This window comes from Leptidea sinapis, chromosome 13 (assembly GCF_905404315.1).
Source record: "Leptidea sinapis chromosome 13, ilLepSina1.1, whole genome shotgun sequence".
In the NCBI taxonomy this organism is placed as follows: domain Eukaryota; kingdom Metazoa; phylum Arthropoda; class Insecta; order Lepidoptera; family Pieridae; genus Leptidea; species Leptidea sinapis.
In genome coordinates this window covers 326,303-351,865 of record NC_066277.1, presented here as the reverse complement: position 1 = coordinate 351,865, position 25,563 = coordinate 326,303, and the positions used below count along the sequence as shown (strand labels likewise).

Sequence of the window (25,563 nt, the reverse complement as noted above, 5' to 3'; positions counted from 1 at the left end):
ATGCCTTGTCCACATAGAGCAAACGAAAGCCAGCGAAAGATCTTCCTTCTTTTTCGCTTGCCTAGTCTAAGCACTTTTTCTCTTTCCTCTCTTAGTTTGTTGTATATCTGACTAGATTATCTGATAGACTTAAAATATATACGCGTATAGACAAAAAAGGGCTGCAAGAGAGAAGAAAGTCTCTAACGGAGATATACCAAGAGAGAAGGAAAACGAAGTCGGGTTCCTTTGGTAAAGTGGCGAAGTAACTCGCCAGAGTTAATGAGCAGTCTACCTAATACACACCGTTCCTCTTTGACGACAGCCTACCAAATTTATGTGTGGGATTTAAATGCCCTACCATACTTTATGGTCCTCACGAGCTCAGATATTGTCCAGCATATAATTATCATTATGTAATTAAATTAATAATAATAAAATTTCTTTATTTAACTTCATACGACAACCAATTAGCTTAATATTCATCTTATAAGTTTTGTTCAAGTAAAATGAGTAAAGACAAAATGGATCATGACAAATTATCTAAACAGCTTATTTTGAACGGTGAAAAGGAAATATTCAAAAGAATAAATCGTTTGTATAATTTGTCCGTCAATGTTTCTGGTTTCGATTCACGCAATAATGAAGTTTTTAGCTGATTCAGAAACTATAGATGAGTTGAGGGTAGAGTATAAAAAGTTATTGCATAAGATTATTGATATTGAATTAACTTTAAAACCAGGTTCTTCACCTAATTTTTAAAGCTTAGAATCATTTGATGATTTATATATTAAAATAAAAAGGGTTAGGAATAAAATATTATCGGATCACTTGTCTTTGCCACACACACAGCCGCGCTTGAACAACAATACTCCTTCCACATAAAAGAACTAACAGACTCTCACCGTATCCAATATTTAATGGGTAAGTTAACTGATTCCGCTTTAAAAATAATCGCAGGTATAATACCTAGAGGTGATGCCTATAAAATTATTTGGAATTCACTAGTTAAAAAGTATCAAGATAAATGATCGTTAGGCATACATTACATCTTAGAATTAAAGGGTTGTCCTCATTCCGCATATAGTTTAAATGCTTTTATAGAAAAATATTCGTCATCACTAGCCGCATTAAAGCAATTAGATATAAACGATTTAACAGATTTTATTCTATTGCACTGTGCTTTAAGAAAAATAGATTCTCAAACCGCACATTTTTCGAGTTATCCGTCCGCGATGTTGAAATTTCTTCTTCAAAAGACTTGATAAACTTTATTCAAGATCAAGTTAAGATTTTAGAACGTTCAGATAAAATACGTAATTCTAATATCAACACAGGCTTAGCCCCGGCTGGGAACAAACCTACCGCTGCGACCACGCGTGAATCGAGCGGACGAACCTATAAGTCATTCGTCGCGAGCCACGACTGTACTACTATATTACCTACTTCTCCCGCTTATTCAAATAAAAACACAAAACTTTATAATTGTTTTAAATTTAAAAACGTACCTTCTGTACATGATCGGTTTAATTGAATTAAATCTAAACATGGATGTGTTAATTGTCTTAGTGTTACGCATACCATAACTAACTGTAGGTCGTCGTCTGTTTGCGAATTATGTCAAAAGCGACACCATACACTTTTGCACTTTAATAAAGATAAGAATGATCTTAGTAGACGCGACACACGAACTGTTGCGATGCCATCGCGAGATATGCCGGTGAAGCTCGCGTCACCACCGCCGCCGCCTGGGCCCTCGCTCGCGAATGTCCACCTTCGCCAATACTACCGTCAGAGCTTGGAAACTCTCGTGCTGTTGCATTGCGTCGACTATTGGCCTTGGAGAGGAGATTTCGACAAGATGTTAAGCTAAGAGATAATTATAACAAGGTTATACAAGAATATATAGATAACGGGTATTTGAGTTCGGTCTCGGAGTCCGAAGTTTCGGATACAGGTTATTATATACCGCATCATGCTATCGTTCGTTCCGACAAGCCTATGCCGCGTGTTGTGCTTGACGCTAGCGCGAAAACTCATACGGGACTATCATCAAATGACGTTCTTCATGTTGGCCGTAACATGCAAACCGATTTGTTTCGTTTGTTGTTAGAATTTCGATTATTCACTGTCGCTATAAATGCTGACATTAAACATATTATGTACCTCCGCATTGGGGTTTTTAAGGATCAACGCAAATACATACGAATATTATTTAGATTTAATGAAAATGAAAATATCCGCACATTTGAATTTAACTGCGTTCCTTTCGGTCTCAAGTCAAGCCCATTTTTGGCAATGCGCACAGTGAGACAGCTGGCTTCAGAATTCCCACTTCCCAGAAGCTGCTAAAATTGCAGAATCGAGTCTGTATACAGATGACCTAGTCTACTCCGCTCCCGATGAGGAAACTGCCAAGAGTTTGGCTCAGGACCTGATTAAAATGTTTTCGTCGGGTTCCTTTGATTTGGTAAAGTGGCGAAGCAACTCGCCAGAGTTAATGAGCAGTCTACCTGACACACCGTTCCTCTATACACTTTGACGCTTGTCAAAATGTATCGAAGGTTTTAGGATTATCATGGGAACCTTTGAGTGATACTTTCCGCTTTACTTCCTGTCAAGTTTCCGAGGAATGTACTAAGAGAAAAATACTCTCCGTAGTAGCCCGCTTATTTGACGTGCTAGGTCTGGTCGCTCCCGTCATTATGTACGCTAAATTACTCATTAAAGAGCTGTGGCTGAGCAATATTGGCTGGGATGATCCTACTCCGTTGCACATCACACAAAAATTTAACGCCCTAATACAGGAATTCCTGCTACTAGATAACTTGCGTATTCCGCGTCATGTAGGTGTTACACTTGAGTGCACTTTAAACCTTGTTGCATTCTGTGACGCAAGTATTCAAGGATATAGTTGTTCGATTTATGCCCTCTGCTTTCACATTGACGTTGCTTTGCGCAAAGTCTAAGGCATCACCAACTAAAGTGACAAATACTGACTAATGTCTAAATAAATAATTACCGTGAAGGAGTCTTACTCCAGCCGCTTTCCAATTTCAGAAATTTATGCTTTTTCAGATTCCAAGATTGCTCTATCCTGGATTCACTCATATACCACACCGTTTTTTTGTTTTTGTCAGCAACCGCATCGCCCGGTGTCAAGAAAACTTAAGTCCTGAACATTTCTATCATGTCACTGGAGTTGAAAATCCCAGTTGCCTTTCTCGTGGTTTGCTGCCATTCCAACTTGTATCTCATCTGTTGTGGTGGAATGGCCCCTCTTGGCTGCAGCAACCACCAAACTTCTGGCCCATTCAAAGATTTTCTCCTACGAATTCCGTAGAACTTCCAGAGCATAAAGCTCGTGTTTTAACCGCTATCGCTATGACCGAGCCTCCTATACTATGTGAGTTAGCTCAGCGTATCTCTTCATGGGATAAATTATTGCATACAATATGTTATGTACTCCGCTTTATTAAATTTAAAAATAATCTAACCGCTAATTTGAGTCCTGTTGAAAATATAAATTTGACGGAACGAGTTATGATCCGCACACTACAATCTGTATATTTTTCACAAGATATCGCTTTACTTAAAAACTCGAAATTGCCGTCTAAGAAACTTCGATCATTGGCAGTTTTCTTAGATGAAGAACGCATTTTGAGAGTTGGCGGAAGACTATCCAAGTCAAGTCTTCCCTTTGATGCCAAGCATCCCGCTCTTCTTCCAAAGAATAATCACGTGGTTAATTTGATTATTCGACATTACCACGTAATGAATTGTCATACAGGACCAGGACTTCTTGTATCAATTCTTAGACAGCGTTATTGGATATTGGATGCCAGAACTGTCGTAAGATCTGTTACTCAAAAATGTAATTGTTGTTTTAAATTAAACCCGCATCATCCAACGCCGTTTATGGCAGACCTTCCTACCTATCGTGTCTCAGAGGCTAAAGCATTTGTGCATACTGGAGTAGACTATGCAGGTCCTATTCGTATCACTTTTTCTCTCTCTCGAAGAGGACAACATGCTCAAAAGGCATACATTGAGTTAGTTTCTGATTTAACCACTGATGCGTTCTTAGCCGCTTTCAAGCGTTTTATTTCCCGTCGGGGGCCTGTGTCTTGCCTTTATTCCGATAACGGAACTAATTTTGTTGGCGCTAAGGCACAATTGGATGAGTTATATACATTTTTATTGACTTCAAAATTTAAGACTTCCCTTTCTCAAGAATTTATCTTGCATAAAATTAATTGGAAAATGATACCGCCTAGATCACCACATTTTGGTTCTATGTGGGAATCAAATATTAAGACACATTTATATCGAGTTATTGGGTTGCAGCTTCTCACTTATGAAGAGCTCCAAACAGTTTTATCCCAAGTTTAATGTATCATGAACTCACGTCCTCTTAATGTGGTATCCTCTGATCCATATCCTGAGGTTATTACTCCTGCTCATTTTTTAATGGCTTCACCGCTAAAATATTTTCCTGCTCCAGATTTGTCTGATCAACCTTTCAATTTAGTACAGCGTAAAAATTTGTTAGACAGCATGGTGCAATCGTTTTGGAAGAAATGGCACACTGAATATCTGCATAAGCTTCAGATTCGACAGAAGTGGTCTACTCCTGATAAACCAGAAGTGGTCGGAACTGTCGTATTAGTTGGACAGGACGATTCCCCCCCGCTATGTTGGCCAATAGTTTATTACTATATAGATAATTAGGGAGGTTTTTTCTGGCACCGATAATATTGCTCGAGTTGCAAAGGTTAAGACTAGATTCGGTATTTTATTGTTATTAAAAAAACCTATTAATTAATAGACCACTCTTTGAGCCATTTTGTTTTTACGTTTTTTGTTTTTTGACAGAATTCTAAGTTAATCTCCTTTACCGCTTAAATTTATTTCTTATGGGATTAATTGAGATTTTTCACTAGTAATCATGATACCGCTTAATTAGAGGTAACTATAGATAATTGGTTGTACTCTTTTATTTAATTTATATAATATTACTTCATTCATGTTGAAAGGTCTCCGACCTTCCAAGGCGGGGAGCATGGTGAAGCAGCTCATTGTATAGTTCACTAAAATATTAATGTTTCATTTATGTGGATAAGTTATGACGGCATCTGATGCATTGGGCCTTCTGCTAACTTGAAATTGAATTTAGTTACGCATGAAAGGTCTAGATTGCGCTAGTTGTCGCGCATGCGCGCTGAATACGTGCGAATAATCGACTCGCGCGCCAAAAACCAGTCACACAGTTGTCTTCGAGTTGTCTACCTGTCGTGATTGATTCTATAACCTTTTAATCGTTTTTGTGTGCCACGTGTCCACTACATATATTTTGAAGACTTGCTTGTGACATCAATCTAGTTCCCGAATATACCGTGGATGCTTCCTGATTGCTGTTTTTATCCGCTCTCCTGCGACAACGACAAGCCACGAATCAAGACTGATCTGCGAGTATTCCTCCTTAAGAAACTCTAGATTTAATACAGGTTAGTGGATTGGTTCTTACATTAATTGTCGCCATAATTATCCGCTAATTTTTTTCGATTTACGTTCCCCGCTGTAGACTGTCTATTTACACGACAGCCTACCAAATTAATGTGTAGGTTTTAAATGCCCTACCATACTTTTTAAATTTGAAAGAGAGACATCTCAAGGCAATCTCCTTACATGCGATTATTGGGTTAAGCAGAAAAACAAAGGTTATCAACTGTAAAGTAGGTCCTATGGTTGTGGCATACATACAACAAAACATAATATCACGATATGCGGATCACGCGGGTGGTTGGATTAGTTGGTAGAGCGCTGGGACTGCTTCCAAGAGGCGCGTGTTGGAATCCCGCATCGTCAATAAATTTTGGTATAAATTAAATTTTTATAATATTGAACTGGATAAGCGCACACATTGTCACGCACTATCGAGCGGTCAGGTTGTCTATTATATAGGCTATAATATGTAAATGAGATAGTGATGTCTGTGACGTGTGTTATGTTTTCATGTTTTTGTTCTGTAGTTGTAAGAATTATAAAACGTAATAGAAAACAACGCCCCATATTAATAACAACTGAATTCAGAAATTCACACCAAATCACTAATTTACGTATTAACAATCAGAATTAATTCAATTCGAATTGAAATTAAACAATATTGCACCACGGCATCCATAGTTTGTTGGGAGCCGATGAACTGGGCCCAAACAAAAAAATCGGATACGTAAAAGAGATAGCAGATATTGTAGTGTATCTCGCTTACTCTCAATACCAATCGAATTTATGTGTCTCTATCACATAATTATTGTTATTTTAGTGAAGCATATATTGTTCATATTCTATCTACGAGGCTAGTATTTTCTACTAAGTCTATGATCACTTTTATTTCGAAAAGTTTTAAACTGTTTATTTCTTCTTCTTCATGAGTCTGTTGAAGGTTTTATCAAAGAGAATTTAAACACTGTATGGTTTTATTATAGAGAGTTCATTAAAGTATGTACTGTTTAAACATAATTTAATCATTGTTAAATGTTTACGCCACTAGCTTTAATATATAGGTAATATTCATTACGGTGTAATTATAGGATATTATAATTAAAAAGAGTTTTATCACAAAATAAACGAAATACTACTTAAATATATATATTTTATATTTATATATTTTCAGGTAATCCGTATTTACTATGTTTTTCACTAATCAAAAATTGGAACAAGTATACCTCAAACGAGCATAAAGATCTTAGAATTAAAAGTTTTCAATGTCTACACGTAATAAAGTAAGTATGTGCTGGATTTGCCATCTATATATATAAATATATATATATATATATCCATATATATTGTATAAAAATATTTGTTGTTTTGGATCAATAAAAATGGAAAAAAGTCCTCATGATTTTACGAAATTGCATCCGCATTTTTTTTAAAATTATAAACAGAAAAACGTTTGTCTGGTCTGCTTAGGTTAGGAAGGTTAGGTTAAGTTAGAACAAAAATACATATGAGCCCAGCGCGCAGGCCGGGCCTCAACCAGTATTTATAGTAATATTTCAGGAAACAGAATCTAGATGAGATTAAAGATTATAGGTATACCAAGCTAAAACTTATCTGAAAACAAAATCATTTTCCAGAAACTAAAGGTAGGTTAGGTTAAGTTAGAACAAAAATACATATGATACATATGCCGCAGGCCGGGCAACAACCAGTATTTATTGTAATATTTCAGTATTAACAGAATCTAGATAATACTCAAAGTAATATACCGAATTTAAGTAATTAATAAAACTAATGAAATTGTGTCATTTAAATGTTATTTATTAATTTTTGGACATTGAGGTTATGATATTAAAAATTCTAAATCTGAAACTAAAAGTTTCCTCACCCTGGTAGTGCAGGGGAGGGTAAAGGGGACCCCTCAAATTCATGCCAATGGATTCTTAATTTTTACCAAACTTTCCTAATAATTTAAACTAACTAACTAATAATTGAGACATAAACTTATGATGCCTACTACTCGGCTAAGTCGAGTTAGTAAGTTAGTAGGTCTTTTGTGGTAAAACAAAAGTATAACGTTATTCAAAAGAATTGTTAAAAACGTTTGTGTGGTAAAGGTTACTATAACATAAATGACTTTCTTAATGATACCACCGATTGGGAATGGAGTGACCGCCCTCAGGCTATTAAATAATAAGTTTAATTGTACAATATTACTTTGTAAACATATTTATTCGATGAAAAAAAAAAGCCCGCTGAGTTTGTTGCGCCCATTCTTCTCAGGTCTGAGGCATTCATTTTGGAATGGGTGGTAGTTTTTGACTTTCAATAAGTGATGTCACATCCTATTTTGAATAAAAATATTTGAATTTGAATTTGAATTAAAATAGCGGGTTGCGTAGTAAAACATTGTAAAAATAATAATACAAGAAAAAAGAATGACACTGGGATGACATATCATCAGAAAGTATTTTATTGATTTCAATATAAAATATCACGAAGCGTATGTAACAAAATTTTAAAGCTACCATTGAGTGTCAAGATGCCAAGCACACAAGCATCTAATAGTTGCCGTAATAAAAAAGCTATTGTTCTTAGGTAGTGCGGTATCTATTTGGAGGGCAGCGGAGACCAATCCTTAATCTAAGACCTATACACACATCTGTTCCGTATCTAATTATAATGAAAACATAATTTTGCATTTTTTCACAGAACTGTATTAATATTCTTAATAATCATGGTGCACGTCGTGTGGTTAATGCCATTCACTTTCGTTGACAATCCTCGAGATCTTGAATTGGTAAGATTAAATATTATTTTATTATTAATCTTAGATAATGTTTACAAAACTATTACCAACCTATGTATCTACTTAGCGCCGGTTTCACATTGAAGTAGAACGCGATTACAACACTTTGAACTAAGCTTACGCATGTAAACAAGATTACAGATTCAATACGGATTTCACCAACATAAACTAAACGCAGTTTTAGCCCAAACGTGTTTAAATGCTGACCGCCGTTGGCCGTTCAATAAATTTTATCCCGTTCAAGAGTTGTCATTGTCTTTTTTTTTAATTAAATGGCTCCGTCGACTGGATGTCGACGATTCAGATAACGTCATGGTGGAGAGATTTTTTTATTTTTATTTAGCTGATTGAAGTACAGAAAGAACTAAATAATCGGGAATGATCGGTTGATATAGCTGCGTTTTCCTTTTGTGAACTGAAGAATACAACAAGAGTTAGTACGGTTAGTAATGCATACCCATAATATTAGCTACCCTGTTAGTATCCAATCAAAATTTAAGGGGAAATGTGTGAATGTAAATGGGAATATATTGTGCCTAATAAAAGCGTAGATGGAGGATAAAAAGAAAAATTTAATATCATTGCGGGAAATAAATTTGTAAAGAATCTTTATGAAAGGGGAATTACATAAAGTGAGAACAATAGGAATGTTGATAGGGCGAGGGATATCCTCCGGTAGAAGGTCATAAGTCACTGTCGTTATTGTGATAGAAATATTGATATTTACTCAACAATTTTGATTTTGATCATACTTATCGATGTCAGTTTTGATAGGTATTTGAATTCAATTGCATGATGACATGTAAACTCAGTTTACGTCAACACGCTCAAAAGGTATTAGTGAAATCGCTTAATCGAGATCAAGAATGGCATTTTCACTCATTTACGTAAAGCTTAGTTCTATCAAACTCAGTTTGAAGTATCGGTGTTTAAATCGCTTTGTGTTTAATCAAGATCAAGACTGGCATTTGTACTTGTTTACGTAAAACTTAGTTTGAAATATTGTTGGTGAAATCGGTTTGTGTTTAATCGACATCAAAACTGGGATTTGTACCCGTTTACGTAGAACTTTGTTTTATCAAACTCAGTTTGAAATATCATTGGTGAAATCGAGATTCAAACTGGCATTTTTACTCGTTTACGTAACTTAGTTTTATCAAACTGAGTTTGAAGTATCATTGCTGAAATCGGTTTTTGATCAAGACTGGCATTTGCACTTGTTTACGTAAAACTTAGTTGTATCAATCTTAGTTTGAAGTATTATTGGTGAAATCGCTTTCTGTTTAATCGAGATCAAAACTGGTATTTGTACTCGTTTACGTAAAACTTAGTTTTATCAAATTCAATTTGAAATATCTTTGGTGAAATTGCTTTGTGTTTAATTGAGATTCAAACTGGCATTTGTACGGGTTTACGTAAAACTTAGTTTTATCAAACTCAGTTTGAAATATCATTTGTGAAATCGTTTTGTATTTAATCTAGATCAATAATGACATTTGAACTCGTTAACGTAAAACTTAGCTTTATCAAACTCAGTTTGAAGTATCATTGGTGAAATCGGAGCATATTATTATTATATTTTCTAACTCATTCATTCCTAAACATTACCTGGCAAGCATGACCAATAGTGTCCATAAATCAAACCAAGAATAACGGTTATATTTACCAGTGGGAGTCTCCTTTACACAGGATGCCGGCTAGATTATGGGTAGCATAACGGCGCCTATTTCTGCCATCAATCAGTTATGTGTAAGCATTACTGTTTTTCGGTCTAAAGGGCACCATAGCTAGTAAAATTATTGGGCAAACGAGACTTAAAACCTTATGTCTTAAGGTGACGAGCGCAGTTGTAGTGCCGCTCGAAATTTTTGGGTTTTTCTAGAATCCTGAGCGGCACTGCATTGTAATGGGCAGGGCGTATCAATTACCATCAGCTGAACGTCCTGCTCGTCTCGTCCCTGATTGTCATAAAAAAATATATATTATCTCTATAATTTAGTTCGGACCAACGTGGTATTTACATCTCCAGGTACTGCATGTTCGACCAGTCTGCTCAGAAACACTATTTGATTTCACTTACACTTCTAGTTTTCCAAAGACTATGTTGGTAATGTTGGTAAATCTTACAACGTTATTTAAATTTTGAAATGAAGTATTTTCCTTTTTACAATATATTTCTACCGGCCATGACCTTTTACAAACACCAAATAAACTATTTAATGATTGATTTACTAAATAAGAAGCTTATTCCAAACCAGGGTTATAATAAAAAAGAAGAGCAAACTATATTACAAATATACAAATACACACATCAAAAAAGCACGATATTACAAATTTACCATTTATGTTATTTAATTTCTAAGTCTTTATTCAAAGTGCATAGGTATTTAACCTTTTTTGCTATTGAGGACATACTGGCTGGTTGTAAAAAAAATCTATTATGTTTTGTTTTTTTCCATAAAATTAAATGAAAGAGAATTTGTTTGAATTTAAGTGCGTTTTTATGGCTACGTTAAGTCTTGATTTTATAATTTTACCAACCATTTAAATTAAGTTAGCGACAAAATTGAATTGTTAGATATTCTTTACGTCTTGGAGCGATGTCATTTGACGGCAAATGAAATGCAAAGAGCTGTAGGGATGTTGCAAGCGGGAAGTATTCAATCTCAGGTATCTCGGCATTTTGGCGTTCATAGAAGTGTTATTTGTCGTCTTTGTCAGCGCTACAATAATACAAGGGAACCCGCTGAACAGCATTCAGGCCGTAAAAGGAGTACAACCACTCAGCAAGACCGGTACATACAACTGACTGCAAGACGTCAGCCGATGTTAACCGCTCGAGAGATAGGTTTGAGGCTACAAAATTCAAGTGGTACTGATGTAAGTACCCAAACTGTGCGAAATCGACTGCATGAGTATGGCCTACGGGCCCGACGCACAATTAGGTGCCCACCGATACGTCACGGGAATCGCGCTCGTCGAAATGAATGGTGTAGAGAACACAGAACATGGACCCAGGAAAAATGGGATAAAATTATGTTTTCCGATGACTCACAATTCGGGTTTAGGCGTGATACAAGAAGGGTGCGAGTGTACCGTCGGCCCCAGAAATACTGAAAGGCTCAGGTGCATTCAGGAAGTTCATACATACAGCGGCTGAACAGTTATGGTATGGGCGGGTATTATGAAGAACAGGCGAACTCGTTTTTGTAAATGGAAACATGAACGCTGAAAATTACGTTGAGAATATTCTCAGACCTTATGTCCAACCATTTGCACAAACCTTTGTCTCCGATTTTACGTTAATGCATGACAATGCATGTTCACATATAGCTCGGCGAACCAGTCAATACTTGGCAACGGAGAACGTCTGGGTATTGCCCTGGCCTGCACAATCGCCAGACCTCAACTCCATCGAGCACGCATGTGACATGCTCAAGAGACGTGTTTTGAAGGACTTGGACGGATGACAACAACCCAACAGCTGAAGGATTTGCTACAATTCCATTGGGAGCGAATACCGCAAGATGACAAGTTCTGAATAGCATAGGAGGCCATACTTTGTATTAAATTATCCTATTATTTCACAATAAATTTATATTTATTATTATTTGGAAATTTCATTTTGTTAAAAAAATTTTTAGTTGCTTATGTACCTTAGTTTCTGCAGTATATTCTCATATTTTTAATTTCTGTTATTAAAAGAACTTATAAAGACAACAGCTGTTATTTTTACATTATAGGACCCTAAAAACATTATTTTAAGAATAAAATACAACGTTATAATGTGAAAAACCATCCTTAAATTTAAATTATTGCATGTTGCTTAGACTTTTTGGATGTGTGTAGTATATTATGGTATAAGTGAACTAAGTTGCTCATTATACAGAGGCTGTGGAGCCATGGACGAGAGCAGCCTAGCAAAAAAAAAAGAAAAAAGATTCACTCGATTGTATGAAATTTGCAGTCATTGATAGATTGAGAGATCACGGCTATAATCTTGTTAAAAACGGAGATAGCCGAAATCCACTACGTTATAAGAACGACGAACGAACTATTCGCTTTCAAACTTAGCCAGATTATACTTCGCCGCCAATCGCCAAATGTAATTACTACTATTTCAAACTTTTGTCACAGTGATTTGACATCACGTTTCATACTAAATTAGATTTAAATTTTTGCTTAGGCAGTCCCGCCTCTTTTTACATAGTATTTACATTCTCTTTGGGCGAGGGCATAAATTGGCCGAGTGTCTAGTGAGCAACTTTTATACGCACTTTATCAACACACATGCGAGGAAAAAAACAAACATGTACCTATTGCATTATTTATTTATTATTATCATTATAATTTGGGGATTTCAATGCACTTAAAATCTAGGATCTATTGTGCCCCCTTCTTGCGCTAGCGCGCCTGCTCTCAAGCTTAAAAGTTACGGAGGAGAATCGAGGCTACTAACTAGGATGCGTGTCACTGTGCCGAGATTTAAATTATATCATCGAGACCTATTGCTTTTAGAAATCGTAGGATCCTCAAGGCACGTCCTCTGATTTGAGCGAAGGTGTTTTAAGACACCCCAGCCTGATTCTGGCAAAGGCTTCGCATTCCATAAGAATGTGTATGGGATCTTCAGTGGCTTCGCAGCAGAATCTGCACAGGTTTGATTCACTGAGACCCATTCTGGCTACCTAGCCAGAGGAGAGACCTACCTAGAGAGAGACCATGGGCACCTGCCCATGTAGCTTGCAATGGCCAGATAGGAACCCCGTGAGGGCTCTCAGTTGTGTCCTGTCCAAGCCTATGCATTTTTTGGCATGCTTACGTTGATAGTTGCCTAGGAGTAGCTTAGCTTGCCGATGGCTTGGTAACGAGGACCAGTTGCTGGCTGCCTCCAGCATTTCTTGCTTCTTTAGGACATTGCGGATAAGAGATTCACCGGCTGCACAAAAGGGTTCAGGGCCTGAAGGGGGATGAGGCACCATCCTTAGCTAGCTGGTCAGCTTTCTCATTACCTTCTATTCCTTTGTGCGGTATCCAGGCCAGTGTAACTTTTTTTCTCTTGCAGAGGATATCCAGGTTTTTTCTACATTCCCACACTAACCATGAAGTTATTGTGTAGGATGACAGTGCCTTGAGAGCTGCTTGGCTATCTGACATTATGGCAATGTTCCTTGACTGGTAATTCCTGTCGAGGTTCATTTGTAAGCACCTGTCTAGTGCATATACTTCCGCATGGTATATAGTTGCTGCTTTACCTAAGGGTTCATGATATTTGATTGCTGGGCCGAAAACTCCAACACCGGTACCGGTTTGAGTCCTGGAGCCATCCGTGTACCACTTTATGGTATGACTATCTAGGTTTACCGTGGTGTCACAGTACCTATTCCATAAACCGTTTAGTTTTTAAAACAATTGGTGAATTTACAATTTTCAAAACGATATTATTCCAAAAATGTAAATGTATTTTCAGCAGTATAAAAGCTCTTTGCTACAAAAAAAAAACTGCAATATCCGGTTGAATTAAAAATGCTCTGTTTACACTCATATAATTTGCAGTTAGGTACTAACTTAACTTTGTAGGAATAAATCTGTTATGCAATAGTGTGTAATATTATTATGCATGTTATAGTTCGGTTTATGACCCTAAGAACGATGTCCCTTTTTGAGATGAGCCCTTTTTCTAGTCACTGAAATTATCGACGCTTCCTGGTCTATACATTTACGCGATGGCAAAATTTGTGAAGGAAAATCACAGTGTGCTATACTTACAGCAAAAACATATGACCCACAGTACTAAAATACTTAGGAAAGCTGATAGGTTAGTGACTAGAGTCGTTCCGCATAGCACTTTATCTCAGAACAATTGCTTCTGGATGGGCATGAAAATTTTCAATAAGATGCCTGATTCATTTAAGTTGTTAGGTTTTTCAAGATTTAAAGTATCCTTATACAGTTGGCTACTTCAAAACACATTTTATTCTGTAGAAGAGTTTTTTAGAGTAAAGGATTTTGATTTAGATCTTCAGTGGCTTCGCAGCAGAATCTGCACAGGTTTGATTCACTGAGACCCATTCTGGCTAGGTGCCCATGTAGCTTGCAATAGCCAGATAGGAACCCCGTGAGGGCTCTCAGTTGTGTCCTGTCCAAGTCTATGCATTTTTTGGCATGCTTACGTTGATAGTTGCCTAGGAGTAGCTTAGCTTGCCGATGGCCTGGTAATGAGGACCAGTAGCTGGCTGCCTCCAGCATTTCTTGCATCTTTAGGACATTGCGAATAAGAGATTCACCAGCTGCACAAAAGGGTTCAGGGCCTATGAAGGGGGATGAGGCACCATCCTTAGCTAGCTGGTCAGCTTTCTCATTACCTTCTATTCCTTTGTGCGGCATCCAGGCCAGTGTAACTTTATTTCTCTTGCAGAGGATATCCAGGTTTCTTCTACATTCCCACACTAACCATGAAGGCTTTGGCATTGATTGGCTTCTAAGTGGATTATTCTTATCTTGACTTTAATCAATTTTTTTTATATTATATCAAATTATAATTTTCTGTAAATATAAAATAAATTAATTTGTATTGTAATAAAATTTTTGCCCAAGACCCAGTTTGTATGCTATTGGTAATGGCTAAATAGGAGATACTGCTATTCTAAGACAAAATTTGTACCACCTTATTTAATAGCAAATAAATAAATATGAAAATGAATATGAATATGAATTGTAATAAGGCTCACTTTACGAGCAAGTGTACTGAAATAGTTATTTATCTACACCCATGCTTTAAATCCTCTATTAAAGATTCTGAAACAGTTAGCTTATTGTCAACATTAAAACACCCAATGTTCTAATAACAATTACATCATCCAAAAGAGTGTTGTAATGTTGTACTGAATTTCATAACAACACTCCTATGTTTTTTTTATCCCTTCATGCGCAAAGAGTTTCAACATATAGCCACATTCTTATTGCTCGATGCGTGGTATCTGTATGAATTTCAAAAAAAGAACATTTTCGTGTACGCGCGCTCCACACTACCAGAACGTCGAACGCCGTAAAAAAAAGTAGGTTATTATTCGAATCCCCGCCATTTTTCTTCGATATTTTTATTGTTTTGTTTACAAAAAATGAGCGTTTCATTTTAAACGCTGCAAAAGAACATTATATTCGAGTGAATTTTCATTATTGCACTATACACAATGTAAATTACTACAAAAATATATAATTGTTTCATTAATACTTAGTTTATTTGTATATAATCAGTAATGAATGATATTAGGTTACTACTAGGGACTGGTGTTTTAATGTTAGCAGTAAGGTAACTGTTCCAAAATCTTTTAAAGGATTCATATTATGGGTGTAGATAAAGTCTTGTATGCAACTGTTGATAATTAGGTATTAAAACACTCATGTGATACTATTATCACACTCGGCTTCGCCTCGTGAGATAAAGCCACATTCGTGTTTTGATTACACAACAGTTGCATAAATAACTATTATGCAACTGTTGTGTAATAAGGGGCATTAAAAAACGAATGTGGGTTTATCATTATATCACTTGAGTGTTTTAATACCTAATTATCAACAGTTGCATACAAGACTTTATCTACACCCAGAATATGAATTCTCTAAAAGATTCTGAAACAGTTACTGCTAACATTAAAACAGCCAGTCCTAGTAGTAACGTAATATCATCCATTACTGATTATATATAAATAAACTAAGTATTCATGAAAGAATTATTTATATTAGTAGTAATTTACATTTTATATAATGCAATTATTAAAATTCACTCGAATATTATGTTATTTTGCAGCGTTTAAAATATTCGGCGGTGTGCTGTCATAACTTAAATCACTCATTTTTTCAAGAAAAATGGCGGGGATTTGAATAACCTACTTTTTTTTACAGCGCGTGACGCTCTGGTAGTGTGGAACGCGCGTAAACGAAAATGTTCTTTTTTTGAAATTCATATAGATACCATAAATCCAGCAATAACAATGTGGCTGTCTGTTGAAACTCTTTGCGCATGAAGGGATCGAAAAAGAAACAAAAGAGTGTTGTTATGAAATTCTGTACAACATTACAACACTTGTTTGGATGATGTAATAGTTGTTTATGCAACTGTTGTGTAACTGTTGGGTATTAAAACACGAATGTGGATTTAACACATCACATGAGTGTTTTAATACCTAATTATCAACAGTTGCATACAAGGCTTTATCTACACCCAGAATATGAATCCTCTAAAAGATTCTGAAACAGTTAGCTTACTTACCTTATATCATTCATTACTGATTATATACAAATAAACTAAGTATTAATGAAACAATTATTTATTTTAGTAGTAATTTACATTTTGTATAGTGCAATACTTAAAATTGACTCGAATATAATATTCTTTTGCAGCGTTTAATATGAATCGCTCATTTTTTGTAAACAAAACAATAAAAATATCGAAGAAAAATGGCGGGGATTCGAAAAACCTACTTTTTTTTACGGCGTTCGACGTTCTGGGAGTGTGGAGCGCGCGTAAACGAAAATGTTCTTTTTTTGAAATTCATACAGATACCACGCATCGAGCAATAAGAATGTGGCTGTATGTTGAAACTCTTTGCGCATGAAGGGATAAAAAAAACATAGGAGGGTTGTTATGAAATTCAGTACAACATTACAACACTCTTTTGGATGATGTAATGGTTATTAGAACATTGGGTGTTTTAATGTTGGCAATAAGCTAACTGTTTCAGAATCTTTAATAGAGGATTTAAAGCATGGGTGTAGATAATGGTTATTAGGACATAGGGTGTTTTAATGTTGGCAATAAGCTAACTGTTTCAGAATCTATTTAGAGGATTCATATTATGGGTGTAGATAAAATTGTGAATAAAACGTATGTTTTTAACAGATATGTCTAAGACATTTTTACAAGCATAAATAAAGTATTGATTGTGTTTTAGAACTTCGAGAAGCTGTCTTACCAAATGGTATTCAGTGGATCAGCTTTAACTCAAGTCTACTTCATGATGTCAGGATGTCTCCTCACGCATGCGCTCAAAATCAGTGCGGAGCAACACCGTGTATCGTGGACACTATTCCCATTGATATTAATCAATAGATTAGGAAGGTATCTATAATAATAATAATTGTAGGTTAAATAATGTTATGTTGCACAAATAAAAATTTGAAAAACAAAATTTATGAACGATGCGGGTCTCGAACCCGTGACCTTTCGCATTCTGTGCGAGCGCTCTTATCACTGAGCCTAGCATAGTTCAAGTGACGTGTCGTTGATAAATCTTGTGTGATTTGTTGGACTCTCAGGTTGTGGCTTCATCTACAGTAGATCTTCTACTAGATCTAGGAGTAGTAGTTAGGGTTATCACTAAAAAAAAAAATTAATTATTTAATATTATGGTGTTAAATTTAATGTGTGTCGAAATTAATGGCAATAATTGTAAATCCGTTACTGGTTTCAGCGTGTGCATTAAAATTAATATTTTGTAACTTTTTTTTTTAATGGAATAGGAGGACAAACGAGCGTACGGGTCACCTGTTGCTAAGTGATCACCGCCGCCCACAATCTCTTGCAAAATCAGAGGAATCACAGGAGCGTTGCCGGCCTTTAAGGAAGGTGTACGCGCTTTTTTTGAAGGTACTTATGTCGTATCGTTCAAAAATTCAAAATTCAAATATTTTTATTCAAAATAGGACTTATAATCACTTATTGAACGTCAAAATCTACCACCCATTCAAAAGAGACAGAGAAGAATGGGCGCAAGAAACTCAGCGGACTTTTTTTTTATATAAAATATGGATTACAATGTAATATCGTCCAATAAACATTTATAATTAAAGAGCCTTAGTGTGTTCGCTTTAATCCCACTCCGTGGTGTCATTAAGAAAATTGTTTATGCTATAATAACCTTTCCCACACAAACGTTTTTTAACAATTCTTTTAAATTTCGTAACACATTTGTTTTGTACATTTTCTGGGATCATATTGTAGAAGCATATACATCGCCCAACAAAAGACTTACTAACTCGACCCAACCGAGTAGTAGGCATAACAAGTTTATGTTTGTTCCTCGTGTTAACATTATGAATGTCACAGTTTCTAGAAAATTCCTCAATGTGCTTATGAACATACAAAACATTATCAAAAATGTATTGAGAAGCAACAGTCAAAATGTTTATTTCTTTAAATTTTTCTCTTAATGATTCTTTAGGACCTAGGTTATAAATCGCGCGAATAGCCCTCTTCTGCAGCACAAAGATAGTATTAATATCAGCTGCACTGCCCCATAACAATATACCATAGGACATAATACTATGAAAATAACTAAAGTATACTAATCTCGCCGTATCTATGTCAGTTAACCGTCTGATTTTCTAAACCGCATATGCTGCAGAACTAAGCCTATTCGCCAATCCTTCAATATAGGGTCCCCACTGCAATTAGGATTCAAGAGTAATGCCAAGAAATATAGCAGATTCCACTGGTTTTACCACCTCTCCATTTAATAAAATATTCGCATCTATATTTTTGACATTTGGCGCGGTGAATTTAATATATTTGGTTTTATGATTATTTTACAATAAGTTATTGGCGCTAAACCAGTACACGATGTCAGATAGAGCATTGTTTACTTCGTCATATAAAACTTGGCTTCGTTTCACTTTGAATATAAGTGAAGTGTCATCCGCAAACAATACCACCTTGTGTTTTTTTTCTACAAGGTTAGGTAGATCATTTATAAAAATTAGGAAGAGAAAGGGTCCAAGAATAGACCCTTGTGGTACCCCCATACCGAGAGGAGTCCCAGGAGATCTCCTGCCATTCACCTCGACCCTCTGAATTCTATTATTTAAATATGAGATCAGAAGATCGAGTGCAGATCCTCTTATACCATAGTGGCATAGCTTCCTGACCAGCGTTGAATGTTAAACACAATCAAAAGCCTTAGATAAATCACAGAAGATACCAAGTGCATTCTGTGATTCCTCCCAGGCCTCAAAAATATTCCTGATGAGTTCAAAACCTGCGTCCATAGTCGATCGTCGAGCGTAGTAAAGCCAAATTGTTTTATATGAAGTAACTTATAAGTGTTAAAGTGAGTAAGCATTTGGCTTAAAATAATTTTTTCAAAAATTTTACTAAGGGTCGGCCACACCGAAACAGGGCGATAGTTATTCGGGTCAGAAGTGACTCCCGATTTGAATATTGGAGTAATTTTACTATACTTCAGAAGGTCAGGAAACACGCCATGTTCAATACAGCTATTAAAAACTAGTGCTAGATATGGTGCTATGATGTCAATAACAGAACTTATTATTTTTAGAGATATGCCCCATATATCAGCAGTTTTTTTCATTACTAAGGATCTGAAAGTTTTAATTATTTTTGCTGGGCTAACAACGCTGAATTTGAAATTTTGTTTACATTCCTTAACATTTTCCAAAAGAAGTGACTCGGCAACACTGGTGGAGGTGGAGGAGACAAGGGTGTTTGAGATGGAAACTGGAATGTCAGAAAAAAAATTCTCAAAAGCAGAAGCTACTTCCTGCTTAAAGTGGATTTTTGTATTGTTTATTATTAGATTATATTCAAACTTGCAGTCTTTCGCTCTTCCAGATTCCCAGTTAATAACTTTCCAAGTCATTTTTATTTTATTTGAAGCATTTTTAATTATTTCTCTAATATGCATTGACTTAGCAATTGTACATACTTTCTTAAATAATTTTGAATATTTTTTCACATATACAAGGAAAGATGCATCATGATTACATGATGATCTCTCACTATATAGTTCATATAACCGTTGTCTGCTCCTATGAATACCAGCTGTTGCCCAGTTGTTAAATGACAAGAGACCAGCCGAGTTGAGTGTCTTTGAAGTAAATATAGAAGCAAACTCTGTTTTAATTATTTTAAATAACTTACCATACATCTCATTTGGAGTACTGTTATAATTCAAATACAAGTTTGAGAGTTTTTCTGAAACATTGCCTCTATATTTCTCCATTCGCCTATTGTTTACAGGAACAAACATAAACTTTTTAGTTGAAGTACATTTGTTTCCTTCAATATTAAAAGAGGCTAATTGACCAAAGTGGTCTGAGCTCAGTTTACTAATTATTGATTGAGAAATAGGTTTATAATTATTAAAAATATTATCAATACAGCTTTTAGAGGTGCTGGTTACTCTAGTAGGTTCTAAGAAAATATTTGATAAATTATATGATTTAAACAAAGATTTGAATCTAATACTTGTGGTGGATTTTTCTAATAAGTTAATATTAAAGTCACCACAAATCATAATATATTTCTTAGATTCTGATAATTTTGATAGAACCTCCTCCAATACACTCTCAAATAACTCATATAATGCATCGGGGGGTCTGTATATACTTACAACAATGGCACACTCCAGCTCTGCACAGGCTATTTCAATGGTACGTTCAACAGAGAGGTCCACAATATCTTTACGGTCTTTGAATTTAAATGATTTACTTACAAGTATAAGAGAGCCGCCACGTGTTGCCTTTTCTCTGCTAAACACACTTGCCACCTGATGACCACTGAGTTAAAAATGACCTCATAAGCCAGTGTTCAGTAAGACATAAGATATCAATATTTTCATAGTGCATTTGGTAACTCCAGTTCCAGTTCTTTACCTAACAATCCATGCATATTTTGGTGCATCAGGTTTATAACTTTACAATTATTATGTTTACTATTACTTGTACATTGTGTATTTATATTGCTAGAGGAGTCCCCTATTGTCTTATTGACTAATTTAAATAATTTGGAACATATTCCAAACCAGAAAATAAACTATAAGACTGCTCAATAGAAGCAGTGTCAATCAAATAATTACTTTGCTCAATAGGAGCAGAGTCCAATAAGCTATTATACTGCTCAATAGAAGCAGTGCTAATCGACTTACTAACCTGCTCAATAGAAGCAGGGGATCGGGTTGCCAAATCATTGGCTGAGTTATAAAATAAATAAAAGGATAGCGATTTAGCTATCTGTCTTTTATAAAAATTAGATAGGTGTATACCTATCAAATGTCAACATTTTACATTTATGATTAATTATATTATTAATATCAATTATGTGTATGTTACTACATAATAAATTACCATTATATGTCACATAATTTGAATGAGACAATAGGGTTAACATATTATTTAAATTGTCTCTTGCTTTGTTTTCCTGTGGCAAATCCTGTATAAATGGCAGTGTGAATATTATAAGATTTTCTATTTTTAAACCATTTAACTCATTGTATAATTTTTGTAGAACATTTTTATTTAAATTCCCTCTTCTCCCAATCATAACAATAATAATAATAGAAGTCCCGGAAACACCGCACAAGGAAGTTCATTCCACAGCTTAGTAGTAAAGCTTAGAAGAAAGCTCCTTGTAAACCGCACTGTGGAGGACCGCCACACATCCAGATGGTGGGGATGATATCCTAATTTGTGGCGTGTCGTGCGAAGGCGGAATTCGGCGGCAGGAATCAGGTTAAACAGCTCTTCGGAACACTCCCCGTGATAAATGCGGTAGAAGACACACAATGAATCGACGTCTCTACGCAACGCCAAGTGATCCAGCCGTTCACAGAGCACTGGGTTCCCGACAATTCGAGCTGCTCTACGTTGCACGCGGTCAAATGGATCGAGCTGATAGTGGTGTGCACCATTCCCAAAGATGACAGCAATACTCCATGTGTGACCGGACCTGCACTTTGTAGAGCGCTAGTATGTGGGCCGGCTTGCCGTGCTCTATTAATGACGCCCAGTTTCTTTGAAGCCAATTTGGCTTTACCCTCCTGATGACCACGAAATTGGCAATCGCTCGAGATTTCGAGACCCAGTCTTCCGATACTAGGCGAGGCTTTAAGGGAAGTATTGTCGAAGAGCGGTGATACGACAAATGGGGTTTTTTTAGTGGTAAACGCGCAAACTCGAGTCTTCTGGGGTTACCCCATTCCGTGACCTTCTCGAGAGAGGACTCGATAGAAGACACAAATTTCTCCCGGCACTGGTCGACGATTTCCCGAGAGAGACCTGCATGGCCCATGTATACGGCATCACCAGTGCTGTCGTCTGCATAGCAATTAATGTTGGTGGTGTCCAACATATCGTTGATATGCAGAAGAAACAGCGTGGGAGACAGCACACAGCCTTGGGGCACTCCAGCATTCACGGGCTTCGGGTTCGAGCAATATCCGTCAACAACGACCTGTATGCTGCGCCCAGTAAGGAAGCTGGAGGTCCACTTGCGTAAGCTCTCGGGAAGCCCAAATGATGGAAGTTTTGAGAGGAGCGCCTTGTGCCATACACGATCAAAGGCCTTCGCTATATCCAGGCTAACTGCCAGGCCTTCCCCCTTGCTTTCAATAACCGCAGCCCATCTATGTGTTAGGTATACCAGAAGATCACCTGCCGAGCGACCATGGCGAAACCCGTATTGTCGGTCGTTGATCAACTGGTGACCCTCTAGGTATTCCAAGAGCTGACGGCTTATTATGCTCTCCATGATTTTGGAGACCAAGGAGGTAATAGCAATAGGCCTGTAGTTTGCCGGATCCGAACTGTCTTCTTGTTTTTAGATCGGATGGACAAGGGCTGACTTCCATGGGTCAGGGACTACGCCTTTAGTATAAGAGTGCCGGAATAAACGCGTTAGCACCGGCGTCAACTCAGGGGCACACGTTCTAAGCACGATTGGAGAAATGCCATCCGGCACGCTCGACTTCCTGACGTCCAACGAAAACAGAGCTCGCCTAATAGTTTTCTGTCTGAACTGTACTTCAGGCATAGAGCTCTGACACCGCGGGATGGTCGGCGGTGTTTTTCCGTTGTCGTCCAGAGTCGAGTTGGAGGCGAAAAGAGCGCACAGGAGATCGGCTTTTTCTTTTGCCGTATGGGCCAGGGTGTCATTCCTCATGTGCAACGGTGGCATGGACGGCTGGCTGAAGTTACCAAGAGCAGCTTTCGACAACGACCAGAACTTGCGTGTTCCGGTCGGGTAACTGGAAAGCTGCTCGCCGATTTTGACGACGTGTTTTGACTTTGCACGGGCGATTTGCCGCTTAAAAAATCTCGAGGCACGGTTGTATTTCCTCTTAAGAACTATGCAGTTCGTATCCTTTGTGCCCAGCGCCGCAACCCAAGTTCGATACGTCTGTTTTTTGCAGTCAGATGCTGCTTTAACTGACGCATCAAACCAGGGCTGTGATCTGCCACCGATCGGTGCTACAGAGCTTTGTATAAAAATATCCATTCTACCGCTTAAGTCGGTTTCTATATCTGTATCGATAATGACTAACATTAATAACAAAATACTTTTATGTAAACAATGAAATATTAACATATACAAATAAATAAAATTTATATAAGTTTTAAATAAACGTATTTAGGTCATATTACTAAGAGTCTATACACACTACATAAGTCGGACATTAATCGACTAACGGCTAGTTGCAGAAAGCATCTTAAAAGTTAATGTTTCATGAAATATAATACCGTCACTTTCTTCTTCAATTTGACAGTCAAGGATAGCATGTGATATAACTAAACATTAACTTTAAGGATGCTTTGTGCAACTAGCGGTAAGTGATGGAAAATTATATCGCTGTGTGCGTGCATCATATTTTTTCCCAATGTGTGTACCAGATGTATAACCCTATTTATTAAAATAATGTTATCAGGTTGAGAGATTTTGAAAAGTTTGATGAGATGGAAAGAGCTGGCGACATTGTTAACATAATTATCGCAACTAAAATAGTCACTAAATGTAATAAATAAATCGAATAGTCACTAAACTCGATTTTGCAAATATTCGTCTCGTTCGTCGACCGAATTAACTATGGATATAAAAAAAAATCAGAAATAATAAATAAAATTATACCTCATCATAAACTGGTGCTCCTCCTGTATATTAACTTTTCCCACGGTCAGTCATAATCACAGCCAGAGCTCCTAATAACTAACCAACATGACTTTCATTTCAAGCACAATGTAAAACTACTAAGTTACTTAATATTACTCCTGACCCACAAAACTAAGTAAATCTGATTAATAGAATCCTTGTTGAAAATGGACAAAATCTGGCTAAAACAATAATTGAGCAAACTGGCTCCTACCAAAGTCCCTCTATACATAATTTTCATTCATCTTCTTTTGTACTACTTGATACTGATACTGAAGTGATCAATAGCATACTTATGAGTCTTGACTCTAGAAGCGCTCCTGGCTGGGACGGAATTTCAACGAAATTTCTTAAGCTCTCTAAAGATTACTTGATCCCACTTATAACAAGATTGGCTAATCTCTGCTTTAAATCAGGTATATTTCCTTCCTCTCTAAAGCGTTCCATTGTTACTCCTGTGTACAAGAGTGGGAATAAAACTGATGTAAACAATTATAGACCTATCTCTGTATTGTCTGCTATTTCAAAAATAATAGAAAAATTAATTAACAATAGACTTCTTAAATACTTCAATAAATATAATATTATTTCTAATTGTCAATATGGCTTTAGAAAAGGTGTTTCCACACAAGACGCAATTTTAGGATAAACAAAAACTATAATAAGAGAAGTGGACAAGGGCAATAAATGTCTCGCAGTTTTCCTAGATTTAAAAAAGGCCTTTGACACAGTTTCTATTCCCATTCTTGTGCGCAGTTTGGAGGGCCTAGGCATTCGTGACAAAGCCCTCTCTCTCCTAGACAGCTACCTAACTGACCGAATACAGGAAGTTAAGGTTGACCTATACCACAGCACAATGGAAAATGTGAAATTTGGCGTACCGCAGGGCAGTGTCCTTGGCCCGACACTCTTTTTAATCTATATTAACGACCTATGTAACCTCCAGATCGACGGGGCTAGTATATTCACTTATGCTGACGACACAGCCATTGTTTTCTCTGGTATCTCGTGGGAAGCCGTACAGAGGGTTAAGGCTGAGATGGGCCTTGAAAGAGTCTCAAATTGGCTTAACCAAAATCTATTGTCACTCAATATATCAAAAACAAACTATATATGTTTCTCTCCACATGACAGATACCAGCCCGTTCAAGACTTGTATATCAGAATCCATTCATGCTCCGACCCACACGATTTGAATTGTAATTGTCCCTCCATAGAAAAGGTGAATTGTACCAAATATCTCGGCATCCTGATTGACCAAAGGTTAAGTTAGCATTCCCAAATCGAACTGGTCATAACCAGGGTGAGAAAACTTATGTGGATTTTTAAAACT

The 25,563-nt window shown here is 36.6% G+C and overlaps 1 protein-coding gene across 1 annotated transcript in view; it reads left to right on the top strand.

The window, feature by feature from the left end:
- LOC126967704 (O-acyltransferase like protein-like) overlaps nt 1-25,563 on the top strand; it is an 89,089-nt gene that overhangs the window by 6,340 nt on the left and 57,186 nt on the right. Inside the window, exon 4 of the mRNA XM_050812306.1 lies at nt 17,245-17,411. Coding sequence (XP_050668263.1) covers nt 17,269-17,411 — 143 coding nt within the window. The 5' untranslated portion in view covers nt 17,245-17,268. The remainder of the gene's footprint in view (nt 1-17,244; nt 17,412-25,563) is intronic.